Below are 24,048 nucleotides of genomic sequence, written 5' to 3' on the forward strand. Positions count from 1 at the left end.
ACCGGTAAACAATAATTTTCACCATACGCTAACTACACATTTGCTACTTATCAACTACATTTGTATTTACCAAAGACGACACCTGAAGGGGATATGCTGACGATTCAAAAATTGTTGCCCGTTATTTTTCATATAAGCACCATCGAAGCGCCAGTGTAAGAACCTCCGCTATCCACTTTTCAAAATGCCTGTTTTTCCGAAATTTTAGAACAAGTGAGATTTTGATGGCAAACGATCAGGAACTCGATGCTGATCACGACTAAGAATTCGATGTGGCTTGGGACATGGCTCTGAGTGGACAAGAGGGTGAGTCCATACCGCGTCTTAAAATATACTGTAAAATACTATGAAAAGTATAAAATTTGCAAGGTGTGTGAGCTAGATGTGGTGGCAAGAAAATCTGTGTGACCGCGGACCCATCGATAAAGTATACCCATTTTCAAAATATACCGTAAATATACTAACGAATTCAAGTTCTATTATACATATTGGTCGTTTTTGATATTCCGTCGAATATTACTAGCTAGATAGAACATTCAGCCCTTCCCACATAATTTAATCCGATTAATAGATCAATTTCCTACTGACTGGCTTAATTTAAATACTGGCTTTAAAAAAAGGTTTTTGGCGAATAAGGTCAAACAAATAAAACGTAATAAAGCGATACACCGATATACCCCGCTGGGAAATTTGTAAGGAGAAAAGGGTATGGGCAACAGGCAAAACGGACAGACAATATAAATCAAAATCAAATTTAAAATTTCCTCGTCCTCAAACATATTACATCGTATGTACATATAAGCACGGCTAGGTGAGGTTCGTACAAGCCTTGCAATTTGCAATTTTAGAGCTTTGGAGCTGGGCGGGTCGGTGATTGTTCGCCAGGTTCAGCAGGTGATTAACCATACTGATCTTCTGCCTGCATATCGGCAGGAATATAACGGACAATGGCCATTGTTGTGGGAGTGATGGAAATGGTTACTGGATCCGGTCTACGTTGGATAACATAGCCGAGAATTCTTTAAAAAATCGGTCCTTTTCAGGACCACCCCCAAAAATTAATAGAGATTCAAATATTTTAATTTACTTTATTAAATTGTTTTTTTTTTGTTTTGTTTTGTTGATAGTCGGAATCGTGTGACCGCGGATTTACCGATAACTTATATGGTCAGACCCTCAGAAATATACCGAAATATACATTCACATATTCGATACATGGAAACTACGCGGTAACGCTTGTATACTCTGTATACTCTATACTCTAAAATTCCATTTTCCAATCTGCTTTGAAACCTAAGTAATAATGTAAGTGTGAATGGAATGTAGGGAAATTTTTGTGATAAAAACGAATTTTGTTTCTTCAAATCCTGAATTTTTTTACGCTTTTTTTTTTCAAAATTCTCTTAAATACAAGAGGTTATAACTAGGCTAAAGTATTTGGTGGAATTTTATACGGGATTAGTCCCTAGGCTATTATCGAGACGGAAAAACCGACATGGCCATATCGTCCGGCTTTTTATGCTTTCTTCTTGAGTATCGGCTATAAAAATAACAATGATAATGGGTTAGTTAAATTAGACTAGACATTAGGTAGTTTGTTAACTTGCCTTCTCTTGCTGAGTGGATCAGTGTTAAGCTGTGTGTCCTCTTGTGGGTTGGATGGGTTTGTAGCATCAGTTGTTGAATCATTCGAACTGCCCCAGTATTATCCGCGTAGCCTTCGGCCATTCGGTTGTAAAGCTGGCCTGCTCTACGAGGCAATTCTGTAGTCCCTCCATGTCAAGCGAACGGAACTTAAATATAGGCGTCTCGTTCGATATTCGGCTGTATAGTTTTTCTAGCTGCTGCTCGAGATTCTCGGAGGACAAGTCAAAGACATACAACAGCAAATCCGTACGAGTAGCCATCTTCATCCCGTTTTTCAGATTGTAGTAGCGATTCAGTAACATCCCCTTGTAGGTGTTGCCCACAGTAAAGTCTCCCCATGTGATCATATCTATCGCGATCAGGTTCGTGCCGCAGTTGGAAAGCTGGTGTATTAACTGCTGCGATATTTCGTTTCGCCATTTCAGGGGTTGCGCGCTGGCATTCCAAGAGTACAAAAAGACTTTGTCCTGCCAGGGGAATGTCTTGCGCAAGCCATCAGTTATCATGGTCTTCCCAACGTCGGGTGGGCCGACCAATGCCACCCAACGGATCTTTTGATCGGGACTCAGTCTCTGTTGCATGTAGTCGAGGGTATCCTTCCGGCTCAACACTTGATCGCCAATATGCTTGAAGATACGACGAATGTCCAAGGAGTCCTCGACTGAGTTGTAGACTGTCAGCGTTGGATCTTTGTGCCACGAAACGACCAGGGCGTCTCGCCCAGGGTCCGCTTCTTGATACTTTAGCACGATGAACTTCGCCACCAGTGCCGTAACGATTGCGGCCGCTATAATATGGATGCCGGACCAGGCCGCGAAAAAGCGTTCGGGCCACGGTAACTCGGCCTCGATCTGATGGTGAGCCCGGCCTCGGAGATCCCGACCGGGCAAACGACGCTCGTCGCGCTCTCTTGGCATCGCTAACAAAGAGCCAAAGTTGCAAAGATGAAATATAGTTGAATTTAATAAATCACAAAATCACAAAACTAAAATATTTATTTACCGAGTAAGAAAAACTTTTTTGTAAAATGAACCTTTTTGAAGGGATTCTTCCTTGCAACTGAATAAATTCTAGATGAGATGTTTGTACTTCTATTTGACAGTGTTCGAAAAGGAGAAGTTTTAACAGAAAGTAGTGTTTCACACACACTAAAGAACGAGTGTCTCTTAATGCACTCAAATATGATCCTTTCAATTTAATTGGGAACCATTTCATACGATCTTTCAAAGAGGCTGATTTTCATAATTAACGAGGGGTACGTGGTGAGCCGCGACGTGCACTGCGGCTCTACTTTATACCCGGTACTCTGTCAGTATATACGTATGTACATACTATGAACATACGTGAGCTTATGATTTACGTAATTTATAGAATATATTTTTTTAATGTCGTTTAGTGACGCTGTTCGCAAAAATTAACAAATTGATTTTTTGTAAAAAAAAAAAATTCATAAAAATCGGTTGACAGTTTGGCAAATTATTGTATATTCGATTTTATCTGTCTTTTGCCGTTTTATCTTGCTTCCCTCCGCCAGAGGGCGCACACTGCACGATTAAGAGCGAGATAGAGCAATAGAGAGAATGGGAAAAGCCCTTGGAAGCGTGGAAGGGGTGGCTTAGCCAATGCAATTGAATTTGTTTCTTGTGGCTATAATAATGTTCCGATGTGGACCAGACTCGGCAATCTGATATACATGGTCAGACGAGAATCTGATATACATGGACAGACGAGAACACCTTTATAATTTGGTCCCCAGATTGGAAGCGCGATATTGTAAGAAATTCGATTAATTTTGATTATGTTGGCACTGTGTTGCTCCTCACGAAGGGGTTGCGAGACGAGATCATGCCCCAGGTATACCAAAAGTGAAAATTTCGTTCTCCAGGTGCCACCCGGCTATATCGTTTAGGCCAACACCAGAATGGGATTCAGTGAGTGTGAATGATTTGCGGCTTTTTCACAACCAAATGGGATGGTCTCCGAGGCGGAAACTATGGCGCCCAATCCTATTCCCGCAACCAAGAGAAACACATGAATTTTTTTGTTTTTCCATCCTTTTCCTTTTGTTACGTTTTATTTATCCGTTGGTTTTGTTTAGCATTTTCAAACATTATTAGCTTTTGTTTTGTTCTTCATTTTTGTTTAGTATCTATACCCGACAAAAAAGTTCAAATTTGTTCGTTTCAATTTCTACCACTACGGCGCATCGTCTATCATCGGGATCCTACCCTATCGCAGGATCCATCCCATCCTCCCGCACTCACCCGATCATCTTTCGGTTTCTTTTCCTTTTTCGGTTTCAGTTTCAGTTGCAGTTTCCTCGTTTACACTAAATTAACTTTTCAAGTAGGACTTTTTGCTTTTCATTTCCATGGTTTATCTCTTTCTCTCTCTTGCTTTTCGACTTCTCATATCCATATCCATATCCATATTCATATTCATATCAACATTCTCTTTTGCTTACAAATATAAATATATATACATAATTTAAGCTTTTGTTACGTTCAAGGACTTCCTTTTGTGTGTAGAAACTGTACGTTTTCGTTATCGGTTATCGTTTTCTGTGACAAAGTATCCAAAATCCTATGCAAAGGTTAACTAAATAAATGCCTTCCCCTAACAGAACTCTGAATATAATATATAATGCCTTAATCTTTGCGTGGTGTGTTAAATGGTGGTGTTAAATGGATGCACTGCACTTTTTAAAAAAACACTTTATTACATTACAAAACGATTTGCGATTTACGCTCGTGGATCGTGGATCGTGGTTCGTGGAACAATATTCTAACTTATAGTGTCTTCTGTTTTGCTTCCGTTTCTGTTTCTTTGCTTCGTTAATATTCCATTTAGATAGTTTTATAAATATATATTGTATATGTATATAGACTTAGAGTACAAAGTTCTCAGACCCGACCCCACGCTTTCGCTACGCCTATTCTGCCTGAATATCTATATCCCTTAGATACACTAGAGGGGGGTACAGCGTGTGTTCATGAGAATTTCTAACTAACTTAGGAGGCAACACAAATCCCACCTGAGAAGACAACGCAAATATCGCAATGCAATCGAAAATCTACATCAATTCGGGAGGCTGTCAATAAATCTGCAAGTTAAATAATAGATATAAACCGGTATATACATATATATATATGTATATACATATATATATATATATACGACCTTTTTTTTGTTTCTTTTTGGGACTCAACAGCACACTACAACTGTACAGAATCTGTATTTGCGGAGGGGAATCTTTGAGACTGCTTTTTGGAGAAAAGAAGTGTGTGAATGTGAATGTTTCTGGTGTGGTGGTGTCGTGGTGTGGCTATCTCTATATAACTCTAGATCCCCGCTATAGACAGAACTGCCTGATCTGATCTGGGGATACAATCATTTCCGTCTTCCTTATACATATATAGAAGGATGCCTCATTCCAACATTCCTTACAGAGTCTATATAGCAGCTAAGTGTACGACGCTTCATGTTCCACAGTCTCTCCGCCTACTCCTACTGCTACTCCTACTCCTACTCCTATGCCATACAGCTCTCGAGGTTGCCTTTTTTCTTATATACATTATCCAGATATATAGTACAGAATAGGGGGGATATATGCCTGTCAACCTGTTTCAACTTTATGCTTAAAAATTCTAGAATTTCTGTCTGTCTGTCTGTTTTTGTGTGTGTGTGTGTATGTGTGTGTGTGCTGCTGGCTGGCCCTGGGGTTAAAATTAAAAAACAACGTGTACACCGCTACATAAATAAATCCTTAGCCATCCTTAGCCGTTAACAGATCCTCCTGCCGCTGCTCTTTCCGGTCCTGCTCCTGCTCCTGCCCCTCCTCTTTCTGCTGCTGCTGTTGCTTACTGCGCCTTGGCCTTGCGCAGATAGGCAGCCTGATCCTCTGACTGAGTGCCGCCCGATGAGGAGATGTGGTCCACCGGCTGCTTGACCGCATTCTGGCCGGCGAGAGTGGCAGCCATGCGACGGCTCTTGTTGCCGCCCGGCGACAGGTACACCTTATAGAAGAATCGCGCGAATAGGACAAAGTAGCTAAAGTACATGGCAATGGAGAGGTTGATGTTGCGCTGCGAGATGTTGCACGACTGTGTGCCGTGGGTCTTCAGGAAGCCATTGGCCCACACATTGATCGCACACCCGATGATCATCTGCGTCAGCTGCAGGGACGTGATGATCATGGCGATGAATCGCGGTGGATTGAAGCGGGCAGCCTTCAGTGCATAGTAGCTGTACATCACCGAGTGCACGCAGTAGTTCATAACGATGAACCAGCGCGCCGAGCTGGTGTACTCCGTGTAGCTGAACCACGAGTAGATCAGCACGGTGATGTGGTGGTACCAGTGCAGGAAGATAAGCGGCTGCTTGCGCAGCACTATGAATATCGTGTCCCCCAGCTCCGGCAGCTTGCTGAGCACAAACAGCCAGGTCCAGAATCCGCACACGCGATCTTGCTCGATGTAGCTGTCGTTGCGGGGAGAGAGAAAAGGTGGTGAAATATCGGTCGGAATCGAAAGGGGAGCACAATCCACCGAATCCACCCAATCAAGTTTCAACAGCTCTTGGGTTCATTGTATGCAAAAGCAACCTTGAATCTGATTGCGGATCGGTGATTGGGGATTGCTACTAACCTGGGCACACAGACTGAGTGGAAAAGTCCGTAGTGACGGAGCACATGGAGCAGTTCCGGCGCCGTGCGGGCAGCACCCATGATGCTGAACATCGCCAGCATTGTGTTCCATATGATGAGCGGGCCACGAAGCTGAAATCTGCAACAAGAACAATGAGAATGTTTTATAAATATCCACATACGTGGGTTAGAAGAAAGCACTTCCTAAATTCTAGAAGTTTCTCCAAAGCGGAGTGTAGCTCTCTCTCTCTCTCTCTCTAGGGAACACTCAATATTTACCCAAAGCCAATAATAACCGAGAAATCGCACATGAAAATAAAACAACGAACCAAAGCCGAAAGTCAACAAAACCTTTGAAAATTTTTCAATTATATTACCTATTTTGTCTGTGTGGGGGCCAACAGGGATCGGGCCCAAACGAGCGTGACAGTCAAAGATCAAGTGCTTTATGTACTATATATACTGTATATATTTGTGCAATGCAATGACAGCACTAGCGACGGCCCAACCCCCTTTTCCAACCGTGGAAAAAAGGTCACCGCAAAGTGAAACTCCGAGGGAAGTTTGCTCAAGTAATTGACCGCCAAAATGATCGTTCCAGTGATCAGGGGGGGCTATAATCCCAGACGGAAATCATTCTATAAAACTGACTACTGGCTGGAGCTTAGAGCAGCGTGTGGTTGTCGGTTGTCAGGTCACTTTATGATGTACCTATCACGATCGTTCGATGCATTTTTAGACATTGTTTTGTCACGAGATCGTGCCCCAGATTGTATACCCTTCAGGAAGGACAGAAACAGCCAAACAGCCACACAGATTAATAATGACTTTTAACGACTTCCAGCTTCCGGCATTAACATATGTATGTATTTATGAATTTCTTGAATTGTTTGGAAAAATGTTGGGCAAGGTCAAAGAAACGCCTCGATAACCTTCTTGCCCTCAAAGCAATTGCAGAAACAATCAAATCAGCCCGCCACGTGCCTCCACCATACGAGTTTTGTGGAGGCATGGAGAGGGAATCCATTAAAATTTCTTTGATTTTCGTTTTGCCCAAAGACAGGTTTCGAATTTTAATGATCGCACAGCACCGCATCACTTGAGAGTTCTCTGAAAGAAGAAGTTTTTTTTGGGGTTCTGGGAACGGCAAGCGGGAAACGGGAAACGGAGTGAATCACAGACATTGTCTGACGGGCGATATCAGTCAACGACGTTAGTCCAGCTGAATCACGGCCCCATTCACAACATACCCTTTCGAGTATTGCTTTGCGTTAATCGGCAAAAATTAGTAATGAAATAGTGCGCAATCTATGAGAATTAGCCTCTTAACGGCAGACTAATCAGCGAACCCAAACCCTTATCGATCCCAGCCAATCGGCCAGTCAGCCATAAATTAGTCATAAAAAAAAATCATTCCACACACACACACACACACACGCACACACTAACACGCAAACACCTGGCCAAAACACACTGAAAAATACCTGTGATAAGAGAGAATGTGGGAATAGTTTTTGGGCCGCGTGATTGTGGCGTTTTCTTAGCACCAAAAAAACAAAACAAAAAACCCACCACCTGTTTAGAGAAAAGGAAATCTGTCGCGTCGCACAATCTCACAGGAAAGTACATAAGTATTTGTTCTCATTATTAAAATCGCCACCAACTCCAACAACATAGAAACAAAAAAACAATTGCGATCGATAGCGATCGCCAGACGCCATAAAAAAGGAAAGATTTTTTTGCGGCGCAGTGCAAGACGATTGTGGCATACAAAAAGCTCACTCAAATTTGCGAGCCCAGTCAACAACGGATTTGCATAGCTATAAGTGTCCCCCCTACCCACAACCCCACCCCACCCCACTGTAATAGACAATTAAGCTGCGTTTCTCTACACATGTGTATGTGTGTGTGTGTGTGTTTGTGTGTTTTTCATTCTGGAAGCGGAAATGTTCAACTAAAGAAACTAAAGAATTGAAATTCCTTGTGCTCTGAATACTAGTTTAAGATTTTCTTAAGCAGTCATTTCCATTAATCACAATTAAGCTCAATTCCCAGGAGAGAGAAAAAACACGCACACACACACACACTACTCTGGGTTGGAAGGAGGCCTAAGCATTGCCAGGCGCCGAGCGGACAGGGCTGCTTCGGCCATAAGGAAGAGGACTGGTGCCCCGGCATTGCCATATGCCACAGGTTCGATGCTGGAGGCAGCGGCGCCAAAGTCCTGGGAAGATCCCTGGAGAGGATGCCCCCAACAGTCACCTGTCTGTAAATTGTATCTTGGTGAAAAACCAGGCAAATCCAACGAAAGAAAGATTCCCTCTTGGTTCCTGCTCGCTCCCATTGCTCTCCTGCCCGAAAAGCCGCCCCAGAAAAGGCTTCGAAAAGCTTCGTTTCGCCTGCACTAACAATTCCCAACTGGTTCTAGCGGCCAGTGCATCAGCTGCCGGCTGCAGGGCCTGTGAATCTTCGTGCCTGAAATTAATGAGTAAGGAAAACCAATCCGCCTTGCTAATCGCTTGGTAGTATTTGGCTTCTAGGCAAAGGGGCGGCCCTCAGAAGCCGCTCCCTTGAGGCCTAAATTTTTGCACGGGCACAGGTCGCCCCCTGCTTTGCCGGCACGGCCCCTCCCATTTGGCGGCAGGAACCGGCACCTACTTTTGTGTCGGGGAGCGCTGCTGGATGGGGGGGGACCACCGCTGCCGGTTGGGGTGTTTGCGATCTGCCCGATAAAACATATATTTCATAATTTGCCGAATAATCGAGACTGACGGTGGACATCTTTTTGTGTTTTCTTCTGTGCGGTGGTGTGTGGAACTTTCTTTTCTTTTAGCGAAAAATTGCATAAGCAAAGAGAGGAGAGGAAATTTCGCAGAGAAAGAGTGAAAACCGGTATTTGGCAAAACATATAAACAAAAGAAGGCTTGAAAAGAGGGGAGTCAGATAGAGAGAGAGAGAGAGAGGGCATTATGCAAGCCCCAAAGCAACAAATATTGTCCAATTGATTGTTGTCTGTTGTCTGGGGTTGACGGCGGGGGTCTCGGTTTTACCAGGGTTGTCGCGGGTCTTTGGTTTGGTTTAGTTTTTGGCCTGGGCGATGGTTTTACAGGTTAATTTTTGCATATGTATGCATGTAAATATATGTATATGTATATGCATGTACCCCCGATATATAGCCAGACATTGTCTCACTTTTAGTTTTCTTTTGTTTCTGTTTTGTGTTTTTTTTTTTGCAACCTTTTTTTGCTTGTGGCTTGCAAAAATTTCGAGTGGGACTGGAACTACGATTATGTTGTGGCATTAATTAAGTTTTTGCTTTTTCGGTTGAATTTTATATTCATTATAATTATTATTCATTATACTTTGGGGTTCACAGACCACCAGATGATTGGTGGGTCTCAGAGGCATTGACCAAGTTTTTTTTTGTTTCGTTAACTGCTGTTATCCAAATTGTGAAAGGCTTACGAAAGTCAAATATGATAGGCAAGTGGGTTCAAGGGTCGCATCGAGTCGAGTCGAGTCGAATTCTGCAGAAAGAGGTTCCATGATCTATTAGCGATGCTTATTGTATGTTTATCCCTTACTAACCTCATTAATCTTGTCTATCAGGTGATCAGCCGCTAATCAATGCTGATATCTCTCACTTGAATTCCTACTTTGAACCATTGCTCCATTTGATATCCGGAAGCTTATTTTTAAGGCAAGGGTTCTTAGTTTCAGTGTATATGATTGTGTGTATTGACTGTAAGCGGGAGGGACACGACACCCAGATTCCAGGTGCATCACAAACACAAAAAAACGACAGAATTTCGATCAACAGAAATCCCAAAGAAATACCAAATTTAGTAGCTACGAAAAAAAAAACCAGTTGGTGCTTCCAACGAAAACAGGTGGAAAGTAAAAGTGTAAATGTGGCATGATTCCAGAGCGAGAGACAGAGAAAGATGCTGAAGAGGAAACGAGAGCAAAGGGCAGACGGGCCGACAGACAGACTCTCCTCTTTCGGCGGTGAGAGCTTTCGTTGCGGAAGATCCACAGACCAAAGACAAACACAGAGGGAAAGAGAGCCTATAAAGAAATTCGGTTTTTTTGTTGACATACTTTAACCAGATTTGCTCGTCACTCCTTCCATTTCCACGTCTGTTGCTTTAACGGTTGTTGTTAATTTCTTGTTTAATATATACACATACACCTGTATGTATGTATGTGTGTGTGTGTGCACATTCCTATAAAGTAGTATCAAGTTAACGGGCAAAAGCAAAGTCAATTCAAATGAAGTTTCACTTTCTGGCGTTGATTTCTTTCCCTTTAGCTTTGTGGCCTTTGGTTGTCCACTAAATGCTGCCTTGTAATTGCTAATTGCAAGTTTAATTACTATTGTTGAACTCGAACAACCGACAACCCCCACCGCCACCTTCCCCCCACCCAACACCCAACACCCCACCGCAAGACTCGACCCCAAAGTCAAGTCAAGTCATCGCTGCGCAGCGCTGCAATTACCTACTCGTATTGATTCACAAATTGTTATACAATTGTTGCAATTCAATTGAAAAACTTCCGCATATTCGCGTTTCCCTTAGTCATTTTCTGGAGGAGCTTGCGTGATGGAAGGACATCATTATAGCCCAGAGAAAAGGGGGCTTAAATGGAGAGGGGTACACCATGTACAGCGCACACTTATGGAGTTCCGATTAACTCATTTGCTGATAAAAATAAAACGCAGAAATTTCACAGGCCACGGCCATGGGAATGACTCAATCCATCAAAATATATATACATATAATACGATATATGTTTGTGTGTGTGTGTAGAAAAGGAAAACCCCCGGCATATACTCATCGTTTGTTTACAGATAATTTCGAATGCACGCCCATTGGTTCGATCTCCCTAAAAGTGGAGACGCACCACACTCAAGTCTAAGGTTCGCATACACACACACACACACACACACACACACAGGGGAACAGGGACAGAGGTCAACAGAGTTTACCTAACAAGTGATAAAATGTTACACATTAAAGCAAAAATAGTTCGCAACCCTTCAAAAGATAGTTGGACGTTGGATATGCAGCGACTGCGCCAATGAACGCAGCCTCCGACCGAGGGGCGCTGCCGCATGTCGCGCGAAACCGATTGCAAGCTTGCGGATACATACAGCAGGTTCTCTCTCTATTTGCAGCTTTTCGCATTCGTTCAGTGTACATCCAGTGGATGCTCAAGGAAAAAATGGCCATAATAAAAAGAAAAACACTCAGATTTAAACATTAAAAAATTTACTACAATAAAAAGTAACGTACACTTTAAAATAAACACAATGTATTCAACTTGTAGGAAATATATTAATCTTAAAATGTATGTCAAAGCATTTTCTCTTGACGAATATTGTATTCGTAAACACTCTTTAATCTAAGTGTAACTATTTCATCCTCAGTGCTTTTTTCTCTGGGTGTAGAATAGCGACAAAAAGGGAATGTACTGCCTGGTAGTACAGTCATCATGTCATGTCATGTCCTGTCCCCAGTCCCCAGTCCCCACCCCCCCCAGTAACCCTAACACGAGGAACGGAACCGGGACACACCCACTTCTTGCATGTCTTGTACGCGCTCCCCCTCTGGAGCAGGAGAGGGAGAAGCAGAAGGTTCCGTGTGTACTTTGTACCTCAAACGGTATGGTATGGTATGGTATGGTATGGTATGGTATGTAGGGTAGGTATGTAAACCGGCGTACGATATCGTACTGTATTGGTTTGCACCACAGTTCTAATCAGTTTAATGACTTTAATGGCTGTTCTGTTTGAAACACCACTTCGGTGGTGTTGCGTTGGGGCTGCAGTGTGTCCAGTAACCCAATTCTACGTGTAGTTCGCTGTTTAAATATGCACTAAATGAATTTTCAAATGCAGCAGCGATGGGATACGTACAGTACAAGCCCTCCATCGACGGAAAGCTCTCAAGTTTCAAGTGATACAGATTGGTACAGGCAAGCCGATCCGCTGATGGAAAGAGACCACTGTATGTCACTGTATGCTCTACAATCAATCCCTCGCACATTTTTTCTTCTGAATCATGGCACAAATGATATCATAAGCAATTACGACCGGCCAGCCGAACAGCACTAAAAATATGTGTGTGGGGGGGCATAAACACGAGTATAGTGTGTTTGGGGAGCTCTCTGCCTGGCCTGGGGCAATGTGGCTGTGGCGTATTCGGATGATAAGGCGGCGTCGGCGGTGGCGGTGGCGGGCACCACAACAATGTTCATCCATACACACGCCGACAAACAGACGGACGGATGGCCTTTTCCGCGCTGAAGCCTCGTGGAGCATGGAGACAGTCAGTCCAGTCCACTGATAACGGAGCCGAACAGACCGCTGTCTATACCTATACCGTGTAGGTATGTGCATAGCGATACAGCAGTTGCGATTTGATATCTACACCGAATCTGTGCACACAAACACGAAATCACAGAGCCTCAGAAGCCTCGAATTCAAAAAAAAATTAAGAGTACGCACGTGGAAGAGGGGTTACAACACCCCCCGCCCTCCCAAAAAGATGACGCAGGTTGGTTTCAGATCCAACAATCCCCCCCATACCGCTGCATTTTGGATTGTTGCGTTCAATTCACACCTTTCTGTACTTTTTTTGATGGCTTTCGTCTCCGTGCGACATGTGCGTAAATATTTAAACGGCATCGCATCGCATCTCCACAAAACATTCAAGTGTAAAGTAAAGTTAACAACAACAAAAAATGCCATCCATCCATCCATCCATCCATCGACCCAATCCAATCCAAGGGCCAAAAGCCAAGCCTCTGTGCAACTCAAAGGGCGCGTGTGTGTGCATTGGAATGTCTCTCTGAATATTGCACTAGACTCGTAAACAAATATTTTCGGCTTGGAGTGGAGAAAAGTTTGAAGATTAAGGGGAGTGAAATAAAAAGTGGCTTAAAACCATCCAAAAACAGTTCACAGACAAGTCGTGCAAATTATGATCTAACAAAACAAAAACGAGGGGGAACGTTGCGAGTTGCTGCGGCGACCGCAACTCTACATTTATGTATACCCGATACATAGTCAGTATGGCTACATTGAGCGACAATCTGTGCGTGCGGAAGAGACAGAAAACGTGTCTGAACATGTCGTCGGGCGCTGCGTAGCGACTGCAAATTAATCTGTTCCTTTTGGCTATAAAATGATCCGATCTGATCCAGATCAGCAATCTCATAGATACGGTCATTCTCGTATCTTCAATATTGTGGATGCCACAGATTTTCGTCCTTTGCGGGGGCGGAAGGGGGTGGCTACAATAATTATACGATCTCGTTCAGATTTTACACTCTAGCACATATAATCATCCTCTACGATACTGCTTTCTGTACTTTTCTGTTTTCTCGTATCTTTGAAATTGTGGATCCCACAGATTTTCGCCATTTGTGAGGGCGAAAGTGGGCGGAGCAAAGTTTTGAAATATACTTTTAACAGTGACATATCACAGAAGTCTGGATACAAAACGTCGTTGCTCTAGCCCTTATAGTCTTAGAGCACTAGGCGCTGATAGGGACGGACAGACGGAGAGACAGACATGGCTCAATGGACTCGGCTATTGTAGCTGATCAAGAATATATATACTTTATGGGGTCGGAAACGATTCATTCTGGACGTTACACACATACATTTTCACCACAAACCTAATATACCCCAATACTCATTTTGAGAAGCGGGCATAAAAAAATTGCCTGGAGTTTGGGAGGCCATACATGGCATGTCACGAGCGTAACTTAATTTGGCCACAAATCTTGATGACGACAATTAGAAATAGAGGGACAGGGAGATACAGCAGAGAGAAAACAAAAGGCAAAAAACGCCAGAATTAAAACCAAACGAAACGAAACGAAACGAAACAATCGTCGAACACGAATACCCCCCAATTGAATCAATCGCAGCAGACAATCAGATGATGGTTTGCTTAAAAGTTCCTCGAAAATTGCAGGAATTAAATGTTTTCAAAAGGTTGGAATTAGTTGTCGTTTCCCTTCGGTTTTATCTCTGGCTCTTTGCATGTGCCGCCCGCTGTGTAAATCCTTTTCCCGTGATTTTTATTCGCAAGTGGAAGTGTGATTTGGCATTCGATTACCGGGAATTGTCCGGCGGAGTGGAGTGGAGTGGACTGTCGAGTGGCGGCATGCCTTGACGGCTTAATATTAAGAAATTGATTAACTGTAATCTTATATAATTACATGACGGTGGTATGGTGGAACTTAGGGGCTGACCGCGATTACAACAATCAATCGAAGCACACTTGTGTGCTGGCAACAAATCAGACGAGAAATTTAATTAAATGAAAGCAACGAAAAGGCAAATCCAAAGGGTACTGATTCTCTACTGATACCCGACCGAAGGATACCCACTAAAAGATAATAAGAGCTACACATACATATTTAGATACCTATCAGTATTCAAAACTCTGCTAAACGGATATGCCAATACACTGTTTTCTCTACATTTAAATAATTGCCTGCCTCGTAAAATGGGAGTTCAATATACCCATATTCGCTGAGAGTACCCTGCATAAATATGTAGTTATGGCTCTCCTCTCAGAAAATTGAATGAAGTCAGCAGCCAGGCAGGCAGGGAGGCAGCAGTCTGCAGTTGGAGCGAGATAGAACTATTGCCTTTTGCCGGTAACTACCGCACATCGTACTGTGTACTGTAGAGGGAGACAGAACAGCACTAAACTACCGTTCGTTGCCAGATGCTGCTACTGCTGCTGGTCAAAGTCAAATTTCTATGTGGGCGTTGGAGATGTGTGAGCTTGCAATTAGTGGAGGGAAACAAAGGTTCGGTTCTTCCATCCCACAAGGGAGAGAAGATAGATGGCCAGAGAGAGAGAGAGAGAGACAGAGAGGGGTAGAGAGAGACAGAGAGGAGTAGAGAGAGGGCTGCCGCTCCAAGTCAAGGTTCAAGCAATGCAAAAGTTCTTGAGGCATGAGAATAATGCAGACTCTGCATCGAATGCATAAGATGGGAGCTGGCAGGGAACACATGTTTCTCTTGTTTTGATGGTATATAAGACTCACCTTGGACGATTTTGCATAAAGTGCTGACCACCGAATATCACAAGCATATAGATGCCGCAGTAGTAGAACACCCATGTCCAGTTCTCTAGCATCCATTTGCGTGTCCGCTGGTGTATGAAATCGTTCTCGAAATCGAAGATATACGAGTAGTTGGGCGTCACGCTTATGTCCATGTTAATCATTTTGGTGGGTGTGGTGGGTGGTCTTCTGCGTTGCGTCGCTGGTGGTGTTTATGTTTGGATCGGGTTCTGGCTATGGTTCTGGTTCAAGTTCAGCTGTGGGGAGAGTAGATTTCAGATTCTCGATTAGATTGGTTTGTACTGTATATTGTGTATAATGTTACACGATGCCTTGCATTTTAATTCCACTCTCGGAATGGGGAAATTTTACAACCCAACCCGTTTTTCTAGGCTTCAACTTAAAGTGCGCGCATAAATTTCCCTCGGACCGAACTCAGATTACGACCTTCCTTTCCCCTTTGGTCCACCACCTGACACCTCCTTCCCATGGATTCCATTGATTTTGCAAAAATAAATCCGTTCTCCCACCAGCATCAGCATTCTCTCCCTCTATCTCGTTCTGCCGCCTGCAGACGCCCGCACAAGTGCATCCCATTCATGAATGGCATAGCGCACACTTTATGGTCATCTTCCTTTTCACACCTCACCTTCATCTCGCCGTGCGTACATACATAGATACACAAACAACTATCACTAGAGGAGCAGGGAGGCAGGCAGGCAGCCAGGCAGGCGATTGGGTGGGTGGTGTGGTGGTGGTGGGAGAGCGACAGTCTGGTGGCCATCTCTCTCTCGTGCGAAAAAGAACTTTAAGAGAGTGCACATAAGCAGGTGCCGGTGGCAGCGGGCTGCCAGCAGAAGGGAGTGGAAGGGACCGGAGGGAGGGGAAATATGCCTAATTGCATGCCAGACACGCGACTTCACACACATGCCACACACATACCCTATCTCACTCTCACACAAACGCAGTCATTTCAATTTGTTGTAAGCTTCGCTTTTAACGGCAGCCAAGCACCGCAAAGCTTTAACATATCCGGTTTTTTTCGCCAGTAGCTGCGCGAGCGCTTTCATAAATTTCTAGTGAAATTTTTTAACGTGGGCCCTAGCGGTTTTTGGGACTGTTTTATTTTATGCTTTGAAAAAACATCACACCATTATTTATGCCCGAGCTCTGCTCCCCTCTCTTTCTCTCTCTCACACACTCATCTACATATGTTGCAAAAAACACGCGTTCTGTTTTACATTCATCTTCTTGCTCTTGTTTGCTCGTTCTCTCTCTCCCATTTTTTCAGTCGAAATTTGATGCTACGAATACGATGTAATCGATTTAAACACACAAACATGGAATATGTACGGATAAAAATACACGTTAAATCAGCAAAAAGCCTGGCGAATTCTCTGCTCTCTTTCACTCTCTTTTCTCTTGCGACAGCATCGTGCAGTCTCAACAGGAAACAAAAAAAAACGAAGCAAAACCACCACAAAAAAACATCAACGAGTGCACCGGCGACACGAGATTGGATTGGAATTGGGAACATTTGTAACTAAAACTAACACTTTTCTACCGATATTTACTTTCGAACTGATATTATTCGCAATATCAATATGCCCTGCGAAAGCCAAATTTGTTATTGGGCGTTCAACGCACGAGCTACACTTTTATACACTTTTTCCCCAGTAACTCTCTCTCTGGCGGCACGCAACGGCCCGCGAAAACGGTCTGCACGGGGTGGAATCGAAAAAATAATGCGGCGAGCGGTGGGCGGCAAGGCCATTCATTTTGCCGCTCTGTTTTGTGCTTAGCCCACTTAGCCCCCCTCAATAAAGCAGGTGAACCACTTCGGTTCAACCGCGAGAAATAATACTTTTGGAAAATCTTCCTGAAGATCCATCCCACCCTTCCTCCTTAGTTACAAACAAAAATTTTATAATTGCACCTGAATTGCGCTTAAAGCATCATAATTTTCGTAGGAATATTCAAATACCCGCCTGGTCAAAAATGGGTTAATTGGTCGGAGATCATATTCCTCAATTTTGATATTCTGTCTTATATAACTTGATAACTAGGACCTTCAGCGCTAGAAATTGAATTTTATTTGTCTGATGGATCGATTTTGTACAATATTGGTTAGTTTTAAGGACTCCTTTTTATTAGATTGCGTCTAAAATACGGTTTAAACAACTAAGGCAAACAAAAAATTAGAGCGTGTAACAACATTGTTGCAGGTCAACAGGATTCAGCTACGATTATGGACATTTGTATGTCCTATTTCCTTAGATAATTTAACAATTCTGTTTTCCAAGCTGCTTTGAAACTTAAATTATACCTTTTCCATATGTGTATAGTAGATACATATCTCGAGCCCAATACCAATTCTGGGTCTCCTTAAGAAGACCATTAACTGCAAATTTCGTAAGATAGAATGAGACTGACTTGTTTATGCATTCATTGAAGCCTGAGATGACAAACATTTCCTTATTCTATAATATCCTCGACCCTAGCAGAAAGCAAACTTATTTGTTTTCAGCTGAAATTTGAAATTTATCGCATATTTTATCTGAAATTCTAGAGATGCGCAAAATGTGGATCTCAACTTCGTGAATTGTTCTACATTTGACATTTAAATACATTTTGCTACATGTTAACTACATATGTACGTAATAAACGTTACAGCATGACCAATAACCGATTGGAAGAGTTGCTTGGCAATGGGAATTTTTGAGCGCGAAGTTTGAAAAAGCACGTTTTGTGCAGAATGCTTCTCAATCCGCGGAGAGCGTCGCGTGGCAGCTGGCACCGGCACCGGCACCGGCGGCGGAACTGAAACCCCAGCACCATATTTCTACGATACTTCAAGGAAGCGTTCATAAGTATTTCAACTGCTTCTCCTCAACAAAGTATTCCTTGTATTTATTCTCCTTTGCTTAGAAATAGTTGTAGTGCCGAAAAACAAGAGAGCTCGTCTTTTTTCAAGTATCGCCCTGTTGACAGCACGTTTTCCGTAACATTTCATATCCAATTGCCGAGCACATGGAAGAACAAGGCTGGCTCGGATCCGACGACGACTGTCTGCTCATTGACGAGGAGCCCGTCATAATCGCTCTGGACGATAGCACCGATAGCGAGCAGAAACAGTGAGTGGAGAATAAAGAGAGAGTTTTTGAATAGTTTATGATTATGTGTTGCTTCCTTAGGTCTGCGGAAAGCGAAACAGATCATCAGGTAGAAGTCCAGGCAATGCAGCACTTCAGCGGCCTATTCTTTCGCTATGATTTCGAGAAGGAAATTGAGTTCATTCCCATCACCGATGAGCAGTTGCGGGAGCTGCAAGACATAGTGACAGGCCCAGACAATGCTGTAAGCACTGCCATCTATAATATATCTATATACAGATTTCTGATTCGAATAGGATCACTGTCTCGCTCCATTCCATGCCATATTACCTCACCCTTCTAATGCATGTGTCTGTCCTGTTCTGATCTGATCTGTTTGCAGCCTCTTATCACCAAATATTCGCTTACAATCACTAAAAAGGATATTCGCACACTGACCGACCTCAGCTGGGTGAACGGCACAGTGATCGATTTCTATATGAATCTGCTCATCGAACGTTCGCAGCAGAAGGAGGGAATTCTGCCCAGTGTCTACAGCATGAACACAAACTTTCTGCAACGCGTCTTCGAGTTTGGGTTCGATGCTGTGAAGCGCTGGACGAGAAAGATTGATGTGTTCAGCAAGGACATCATTCTAGTGCCTGTGCACTGCAATCTTAATCATTGGTGCATGGCCATCATACACTTGAAAAATAAGACTATCTTCTACTACGATTCGCTTGGAGATCCGAGTGACATCGCCCTGAATGTCCTTCAGAACTACATTATTGCCGAGTCGCTAGACAAGCGCAAGGTGCAGTACGACATGAGCGGCTTTAGGATTGAAAATGTGTTGAATGGTCCGCAACAAACGAACGAATCAGACTGCGGTGTGTTTAGCTGTATGACAGCCGAGTATATAACTCGGGGAAAGCCGCTGACATTCAATCAGGAGCACATGAGCTATTTTCGTAAGAAAATGATACTGGAGATTGTTCATGGGCAGCTGTGGAAATAGTACTCGCCAATAGTACTACAGTCTCCACACCCTACAAGCTGCACCCTGCACCCTTATGGAATTAAGCAATAAAGAAGGGGAATAATTGCTTAAATAGGGAATAGAGTTAGACATAGAACTCTTTTGCAGGAGCGCTCCCAAACACACACTACACAAATGAAACTTATCTGAGCCCATTCATTCCTCTGTTGAACAAAAACTTTTACAAGTTATATAATCTATGGTCCACAACATAATTAATAACATAAATATCATACTTTAAGCAAACAAGAAATATAATATGTAACAATAATACACAAATGTATAATATAAATTATTTTAATACTTCGAGTTGATCTTTGTCAGCGCAGGCTCCAATGAATGCAGAAACTAGTCAGTCTCTGTTTCAAAGCTATTAACGACACTTTGCGTGTTCAGGTGTGGAAGTCCTAGCTAGCTAGTACTATCAAATCGAATATCAAAATCGACGAATGAAACCATATGAAACCAATTCTTGACGGACACCGAAAATAATGTAAATTTAGCAATTTCCGCCATTTACTTCAAGTCGTTGAAATGCTGAAATATAGGGGTTAATTGGTCAAGTTCCCCTTCAGATGTCGCTTTTGGTAGTTACATAATATTGTTGTTAAATTGTCGCAAATGTGTAGTTGGCGTGTAGTTCGCATGTAAGGAAACTAATTTAGTGGAAATTGCTGTTGACCGTTTCTGCCTAAGGCCTGTTTTTATAAACAATGTAAACCAAATTAAAACTTGATTCATTAATCATATAAAATTATAAGAGCTATACAAAATAATGAGCAAAGATTTTAAACAAAACTACAGACAGGAGTGGGAGTCTCAACCCGATACAAAGGCATGGCTCTGCAGAAGTAAAAATGCAGTTGATCCTCATTGCAAGGCTTGCAATGTTGATATTTGACGGCAGATCAAAATTGAGGGAATCGTCGTAGTTGTTGAATCGGTAATGGCCCGGTTGACAACATTTAAATCCTTGTCGCTCACATTCAAAAAAGTTAGATTTGGCGCTCACCACTCGTAACCAGTCGATAGTATCGATAACCGAACTTGAATCGGGTAAGGACCTCTTTTACCCGATTGACAACAATGAGTCTCATTCCATACACAATGTTGCGGCAACATTAATTTGTTTACCGTTATTTAGTCAAAATACAATACTTACAAGCAATTTAAAGTTTTTAAAGTTGTAGAAAATGTATTCATCGATGGCATAAAGCTAAGTGGGCAAAAACGAGGAATATGTATAACAGAACTTGAATTCGTCAGTATATTTACGGTATATTTTGAAAATGAGGCGGTATGTTTCGGTATATTTCTGAGGGTCGGACGGTATATTTTATCGATAAATCCGCGGTCACACTGCTCTAGTGGTCGATCTAAATAAAAATAAAAAGGTTTAACTAAAGAATTTAGTAAAACTAAATAAACCGCTAGTCTTTTACGCAAATCAAGTGCGTATTTAAGTTTTTGTTAACCACGCGCTCAGAGCGACAACCATGGTAGTGTCGGAGACCGAAAAGGTAAGCGCAAATAGGAAAAAACAGCCGCATGGTTTTAGAGTCAGCCGTGGCACACACAGTCTGCTAAACAGGGTTGTTGCACAAGAGGGGGACGGAAAAAACAGTCGAGCAAAAGCGTGCAGCTGGCGTTGGCGTGGCATCATCGCAGAGGACGACTCTTCTCATTCACCAAATCCAATCAGTAAATCACCCGCAGTTTTGCACGCAATTAGCAAAATTGTTAATTGTTATTTGCACGTTTGCTGTTGTCAACGTCATTACTCTCTCGCTCTCTCGCGGTTACGCTCACTTTTGCATACCACACTTTTTTTCGCTGCTCCCTGGAATTTGTCAAGACAATCGCACTCACATCGCTATCGGTTGTACTTGTATGTGTTGTGTGTGCATGTGTGTATATACAGCATAAATAGGTAAAGCAGAGAAACAAAAAAGTAAATTACTGCAATAAGCAACAGAGAAACCTCGGCAGCGAACAACAGTTAAATAATTTCTGGCATGGCGACGGCCGCCGACCACGACTTTCATAGTCGTCCGAGCATCGCTTGAACTGAACCGTTGCTTTTCTTTTCTCTCGTCTTCTCTTCAACTTTTTTTGGTAATCCGCGTTGACGCCTCGCGACCCAGTCAAAACTTTGCTAGAAACTTTTTGTTCTGCTCGAATCTGGCAGAATTTTCAGTGAAAACTCTTTAACTCAAAACTACCTACAAATTTTTCCAACAGGCAATCTGTGTTTTTGTGTCAAATACGTGCGTGCATGTGAGTGTAGAAGTGTTGTAAGAGCAACTTCACTTTCGTGTCGAATACTTTTCAAGGAGTACGAAGAAAATAATTTTTTTTTGTTAAAATTTATTTTTTCGAATCGAACAAAGAAAATTGTGCCGCGAAAGTAAATCGGGTCACCGGACAACGCGAACTCTGACATACGCACTTCCATTTACAACAAGTTTAACAAGTTTTTTTGCCAATTATTATTTTTGTTGGTTATTTTTTGCCAAATTGAAAAACAAGTGAATAGCAAGCACTCGATCTCCAGGCCGTTTAAACCCTGTGCGGTGCAGTCAGATATAAAAAAAAATCAGCAAGTAATTCCACCCGGCCGCCATTTACACACAAGAGAAACGAGAAACGAAAGAAACAGAAAAAGCTTCGCTCGCTCGCAGCACAGCACAGCACAGCACACACTCACAGAGAACACGGACACAGACAAACGATAGCGACAAGTGAATCAGCGACTGATCGTCTCTCCTCCGGGCAGAAGCAGCGTGAAGAATCAAGAATCTAATCGAAATCAAATCAAATCGCCACAGAATCATCCACACACGGCCACCAACATGCAGAGCGACTTTCACAGAATGAAGAACTTTGCCAATCCCAAGTCTATGTTCAAAGTAAACATCCCAACCCGAACTCGGTTCCGCTGAGCGTATACCCACAACAGTTTGCTAATCTCTTTTCCACTCTCTTTGTTTCTTTTGCTCTCTGCCCCACAGACCAGTGCTCCCACCACCGAGGGTGGCAACCCGGCTGCCAACACAGTTGCCCCTGGACGCCCGGAGCCCACTCCAGCAGTTGCTGTTGCCGACCCTGACGCGGCTCCGGCCCTGACTGCAACTCTAGCTCAGACTAAGGATGAGGCCAAGCCTACCGAGGCCGGTGACGATGTTCGCACAGAGCATCTGTTCAAGCACCCTCTACACAACACATGGACTCTCTGGTACTTGGAGAACGATCGTTCAAAGTCCTGGGAGGACATGCAGAATGAGATCACAAGCTTTGATGCCGTCGAGGACTTCTGGAGTCTATACAACCATATCAAGCCTCCATCTGAGATCAAACTGGGCAGTGATTACTCGCTCTTCAAGAAGGGAATACGGTGAGTGGCAAAAGGGTGTGGCAGCAATCCGTATAACTATTGATTTCTTTATCTTCCAGCCCCATGTGGGAGGATGCTGCCAACAAGCAGGGCGGTCGCTGGGTGATCACCCTCAACAAGAGCTCAAAGACCGATTTGGATAATTTGTGGCTCGATGTGGTAAGCGGTAGAGCTATTGTATATCACTCGACAACTATTAAATCCAATATTAACTTATCCATCAGTTGCTGTGCCTGATTGGAGAGGCCTTTGATCATTCGGATCAGATTTGTGGTGCTGTCGTTAATATTCGTGCCAAGAGTAACAAAATCTGTAAGTAAATCAATGTCCATTCTATGAAACCCTTGGCTAACCCTGTGCCGCGCTCTTCTCTTAGCCATTTGGACAGCCGATGGAAACAACGAGGAAGCTGCTCTGGAGATTGGCCACAAGCTGCGCGATGCCTTGCGTCTGGGACGCCAGAACTCGCTGCAGTATCAACTTCACAAGGATACCATGGTCAAGCAGGGATCCAACGTGAAATCTATCTACACATTGTAAGTGGCGGGCCATGCTCGCCAGTCGTTACCCAAGACTTTAATTTATTTTCATTGCCTCTTATTAATAATAGTTAAACCCAACAGAAATTAATCGTAACATATGTCCAAGACCCCCGAAATGAAAAAGAAACCGAAACCGAAACAGAAACAGAAACACTACTACGCTTTAACATCGTTGCAAAAATCGACCAACACAACATCAACCCGTATTCTGTAGAGAACATTATTGGAACTTACGAAAAATAAACACGCGTACACTAAAAAAGGAACATAAAGGTTGTTTTAATTGCATTCTCTTGGGTGTATGGTCCGTATTTGGAATGAATCCTAGAATGGATTTGTCCTTATTGGAAATGGGCTGGTACAGAACCGGAAATTTGGCCATTTTGTATCAATATTTATCTGTCGTAACCACAGAGCTGCATTTCTGGCGTATTCGTGCCGCATGTGTGAAAACCAGCCACAGCAGGCAGCTTTTATTTGGATGAAACGAAAGAACTGCTGTCTCACTCTCATGCTATCTCTGTCTTTGCAGCACCATAACACCATTGTTTTGTTATTTTGTTATAGCAACCGAAAAATCAATCAATATGCACAAT

The 24,048-nt window shown here is 43.0% G+C and overlaps 4 protein-coding genes and 1 non-coding gene across 11 annotated transcripts; 3 read left to right on the plus strand and 2 right to left on the minus strand.

The window, feature by feature from the left end:
- Positions 1 to 1,613: 1,613 nt before the first annotated feature.
- On the minus strand, positions 1,614 to 2,665 carry LOC6601928. The gene is made up of 2 exons (XM_002026935.2): positions 2,650 to 2,665; positions 1,614 to 2,566 (listed from the first exon to the last, which is right to left on the minus strand). Exon 2 carries the CDS (start codon positions 2,562 to 2,564, stop codon positions 1,686 to 1,688), a length of 879 nt encoding a protein of 292 aa, XP_002026971.1. The 5' UTR covers positions 2,565 to 2,566; positions 2,650 to 2,665; the 3' UTR covers positions 1,614 to 1,685.
- A 1,681-nt stretch (positions 2,666 to 4,346) lies between these two features.
- On the minus strand, positions 4,347 to 16,985 carry LOC6601929 (elongation of very long chain fatty acids protein 6). The gene is made up of 4 exons (XM_026992939.1): positions 16,960 to 16,985; positions 15,368 to 15,642; positions 6,294 to 6,431; positions 4,347 to 6,126 (listed from the first exon to the last, which is right to left on the minus strand). Exons 2-4 carry the CDS (start codon positions 15,547 to 15,549, stop codon positions 5,508 to 5,510), a joined length of 939 nt encoding a protein of 312 aa, XP_026848740.1. The 5' UTR covers positions 15,550 to 15,642; positions 16,960 to 16,985; the 3' UTR covers positions 4,347 to 5,507.
- Positions 8,764 to 8,978, plus strand: LOC6601930. The gene has a single exon (XR_048179.2). It is a non-coding gene; the product is annotated as a U12 minor spliceosomal RNA (small nuclear RNA).
- Positions 16,986 to 18,364: 1,379 nt separating the features above from the next.
- On the plus strand, positions 18,365 to 19,716 carry LOC6601931 (sentrin-specific protease 1). Its single transcript, XM_002026937.2, has 3 exons — positions 18,365 to 18,519; positions 18,580 to 18,742; positions 18,881 to 19,716. The coding sequence occupies exons 1-3, from the start codon at positions 18,416 to 18,418 to the stop codon at positions 19,493 to 19,495; spliced, it is 882 nt and encodes a 293-aa protein (XP_002026973.2). The 5' UTR covers positions 18,365 to 18,415; the 3' UTR covers positions 19,496 to 19,716.
- Positions 19,717 to 20,954: 1,238 nt separating this feature from the next.
- LOC6601932 (eukaryotic translation initiation factor 4E1) lies at positions 20,955 to 23,718 on the plus strand. Of its 7 annotated transcripts, XM_026992975.1 has the most exons (8): positions 20,962 to 21,036; positions 21,758 to 21,793; positions 22,345 to 22,425; positions 22,528 to 22,910; positions 22,970 to 23,069; positions 23,135 to 23,222; positions 23,287 to 23,446; positions 23,534 to 23,718. In XM_026992975.1, exons 1-8 carry the CDS (start codon positions 21,013 to 21,015, stop codon positions 23,538 to 23,540), a joined length of 879 nt encoding a protein of 292 aa, XP_026848776.1. In that variant the 5' UTR covers positions 20,962 to 21,012; the 3' UTR covers positions 23,541 to 23,718. The 7 variants fall into 7 exon arrangements, with proteins under 7 accessions (XP_026848781.1, XP_002026974.2, XP_026848777.1 ...); XM_026992976.1 differs by lacking the exon at positions 23,534 to 23,718 and having other exon boundaries at positions 20,960 to 21,036; positions 23,287 to 23,450; XM_026992977.1 differs by lacking the exon at positions 21,758 to 21,793 and having other exon boundaries at positions 20,963 to 21,036.
- Positions 23,719 to 24,048: the final 330 nt, after the last annotated feature.

The sequence above is a fragment of the Drosophila persimilis genome, unplaced genomic scaffold (genome assembly GCF_003286085.1).
Source record: "Drosophila persimilis strain 14011-0111.01,24,50 unplaced genomic scaffold, DperRS2 tig00000798-arrow-arrow-pilon, whole genome shotgun sequence".
In the NCBI taxonomy this organism is placed as follows: domain Eukaryota; kingdom Metazoa; phylum Arthropoda; class Insecta; order Diptera; family Drosophilidae; genus Drosophila; species Drosophila persimilis.

What these genes read in the sequence shown, in the direction of transcription:
- LOC6601928 (XM_002026935.2), bottom strand. Translation starts at nt 2,564, where the DNA reads ATGCCAAGAGAGCGCGACGAGCGTCGTTTGCCCGGTCGGGATCTCCGA.
- LOC6601929 (XM_026992939.1), bottom strand. Translation starts at nt 15,549, where the DNA reads ATGATTAACATGGACATAAGCGTGACGCCCAACTACTCGTATATCTTC. An exon ending in TTTATGCAAAATCGTCCAAG is followed by an intron (nt 6,432 to 15,367) that starts GTGAGTCTTATA and finishes TTCTTGTTGCAG; the next exon opens with ATTTCAGCTTCGTGGCCCGC. An exon ending in CACTCAGTCTGTGTGCCCAG is followed by an intron (nt 6,127 to 6,293) that starts GTTAGTAGCAAT and finishes CCGCAACGACAG; the next exon opens with CTACATCGAGCAAGATCGCG.
- LOC6601931 (XM_002026937.2), top strand. Translation starts at nt 18,416, where the DNA reads ATGGAAGAACAAGGCTGGCTCGGATCCGACGACGACTGTCTGCTCATT. An exon ending in ACCGATAGCGAGCAGAAACA is followed by an intron (nt 18,520 to 18,579) that starts GTGAGTGGAGAA and finishes TTGCTTCCTTAG; the next exon opens with GTCTGCGGAAAGCGAAACAG. An exon ending in TGACAGGCCCAGACAATGCT is followed by an intron (nt 18,743 to 18,880) that starts GTAAGCACTGCC and finishes ATCTGTTTGCAG; the next exon opens with CCTCTTATCACCAAATATTC.
- LOC6601932 (XM_026992975.1), top strand. Translation starts at nt 21,013, where the DNA reads ATGGTAGTGTCGGAGACCGAAAAG. An exon ending in TAGTGTCGGAGACCGAAAAG is followed by an intron (nt 21,037 to 21,757) that starts GTAAGCGCAAAT and finishes TTTTTCCAACAG; the next exon opens with GCAATCTGTGTTTTTGTGTC. An exon ending in ATCCCAAGTCTATGTTCAAA is followed by an intron (nt 22,426 to 22,527) that starts GTAAACATCCCA and finishes TCTGCCCCACAG; the next exon opens with ACCAGTGCTCCCACCACCGA.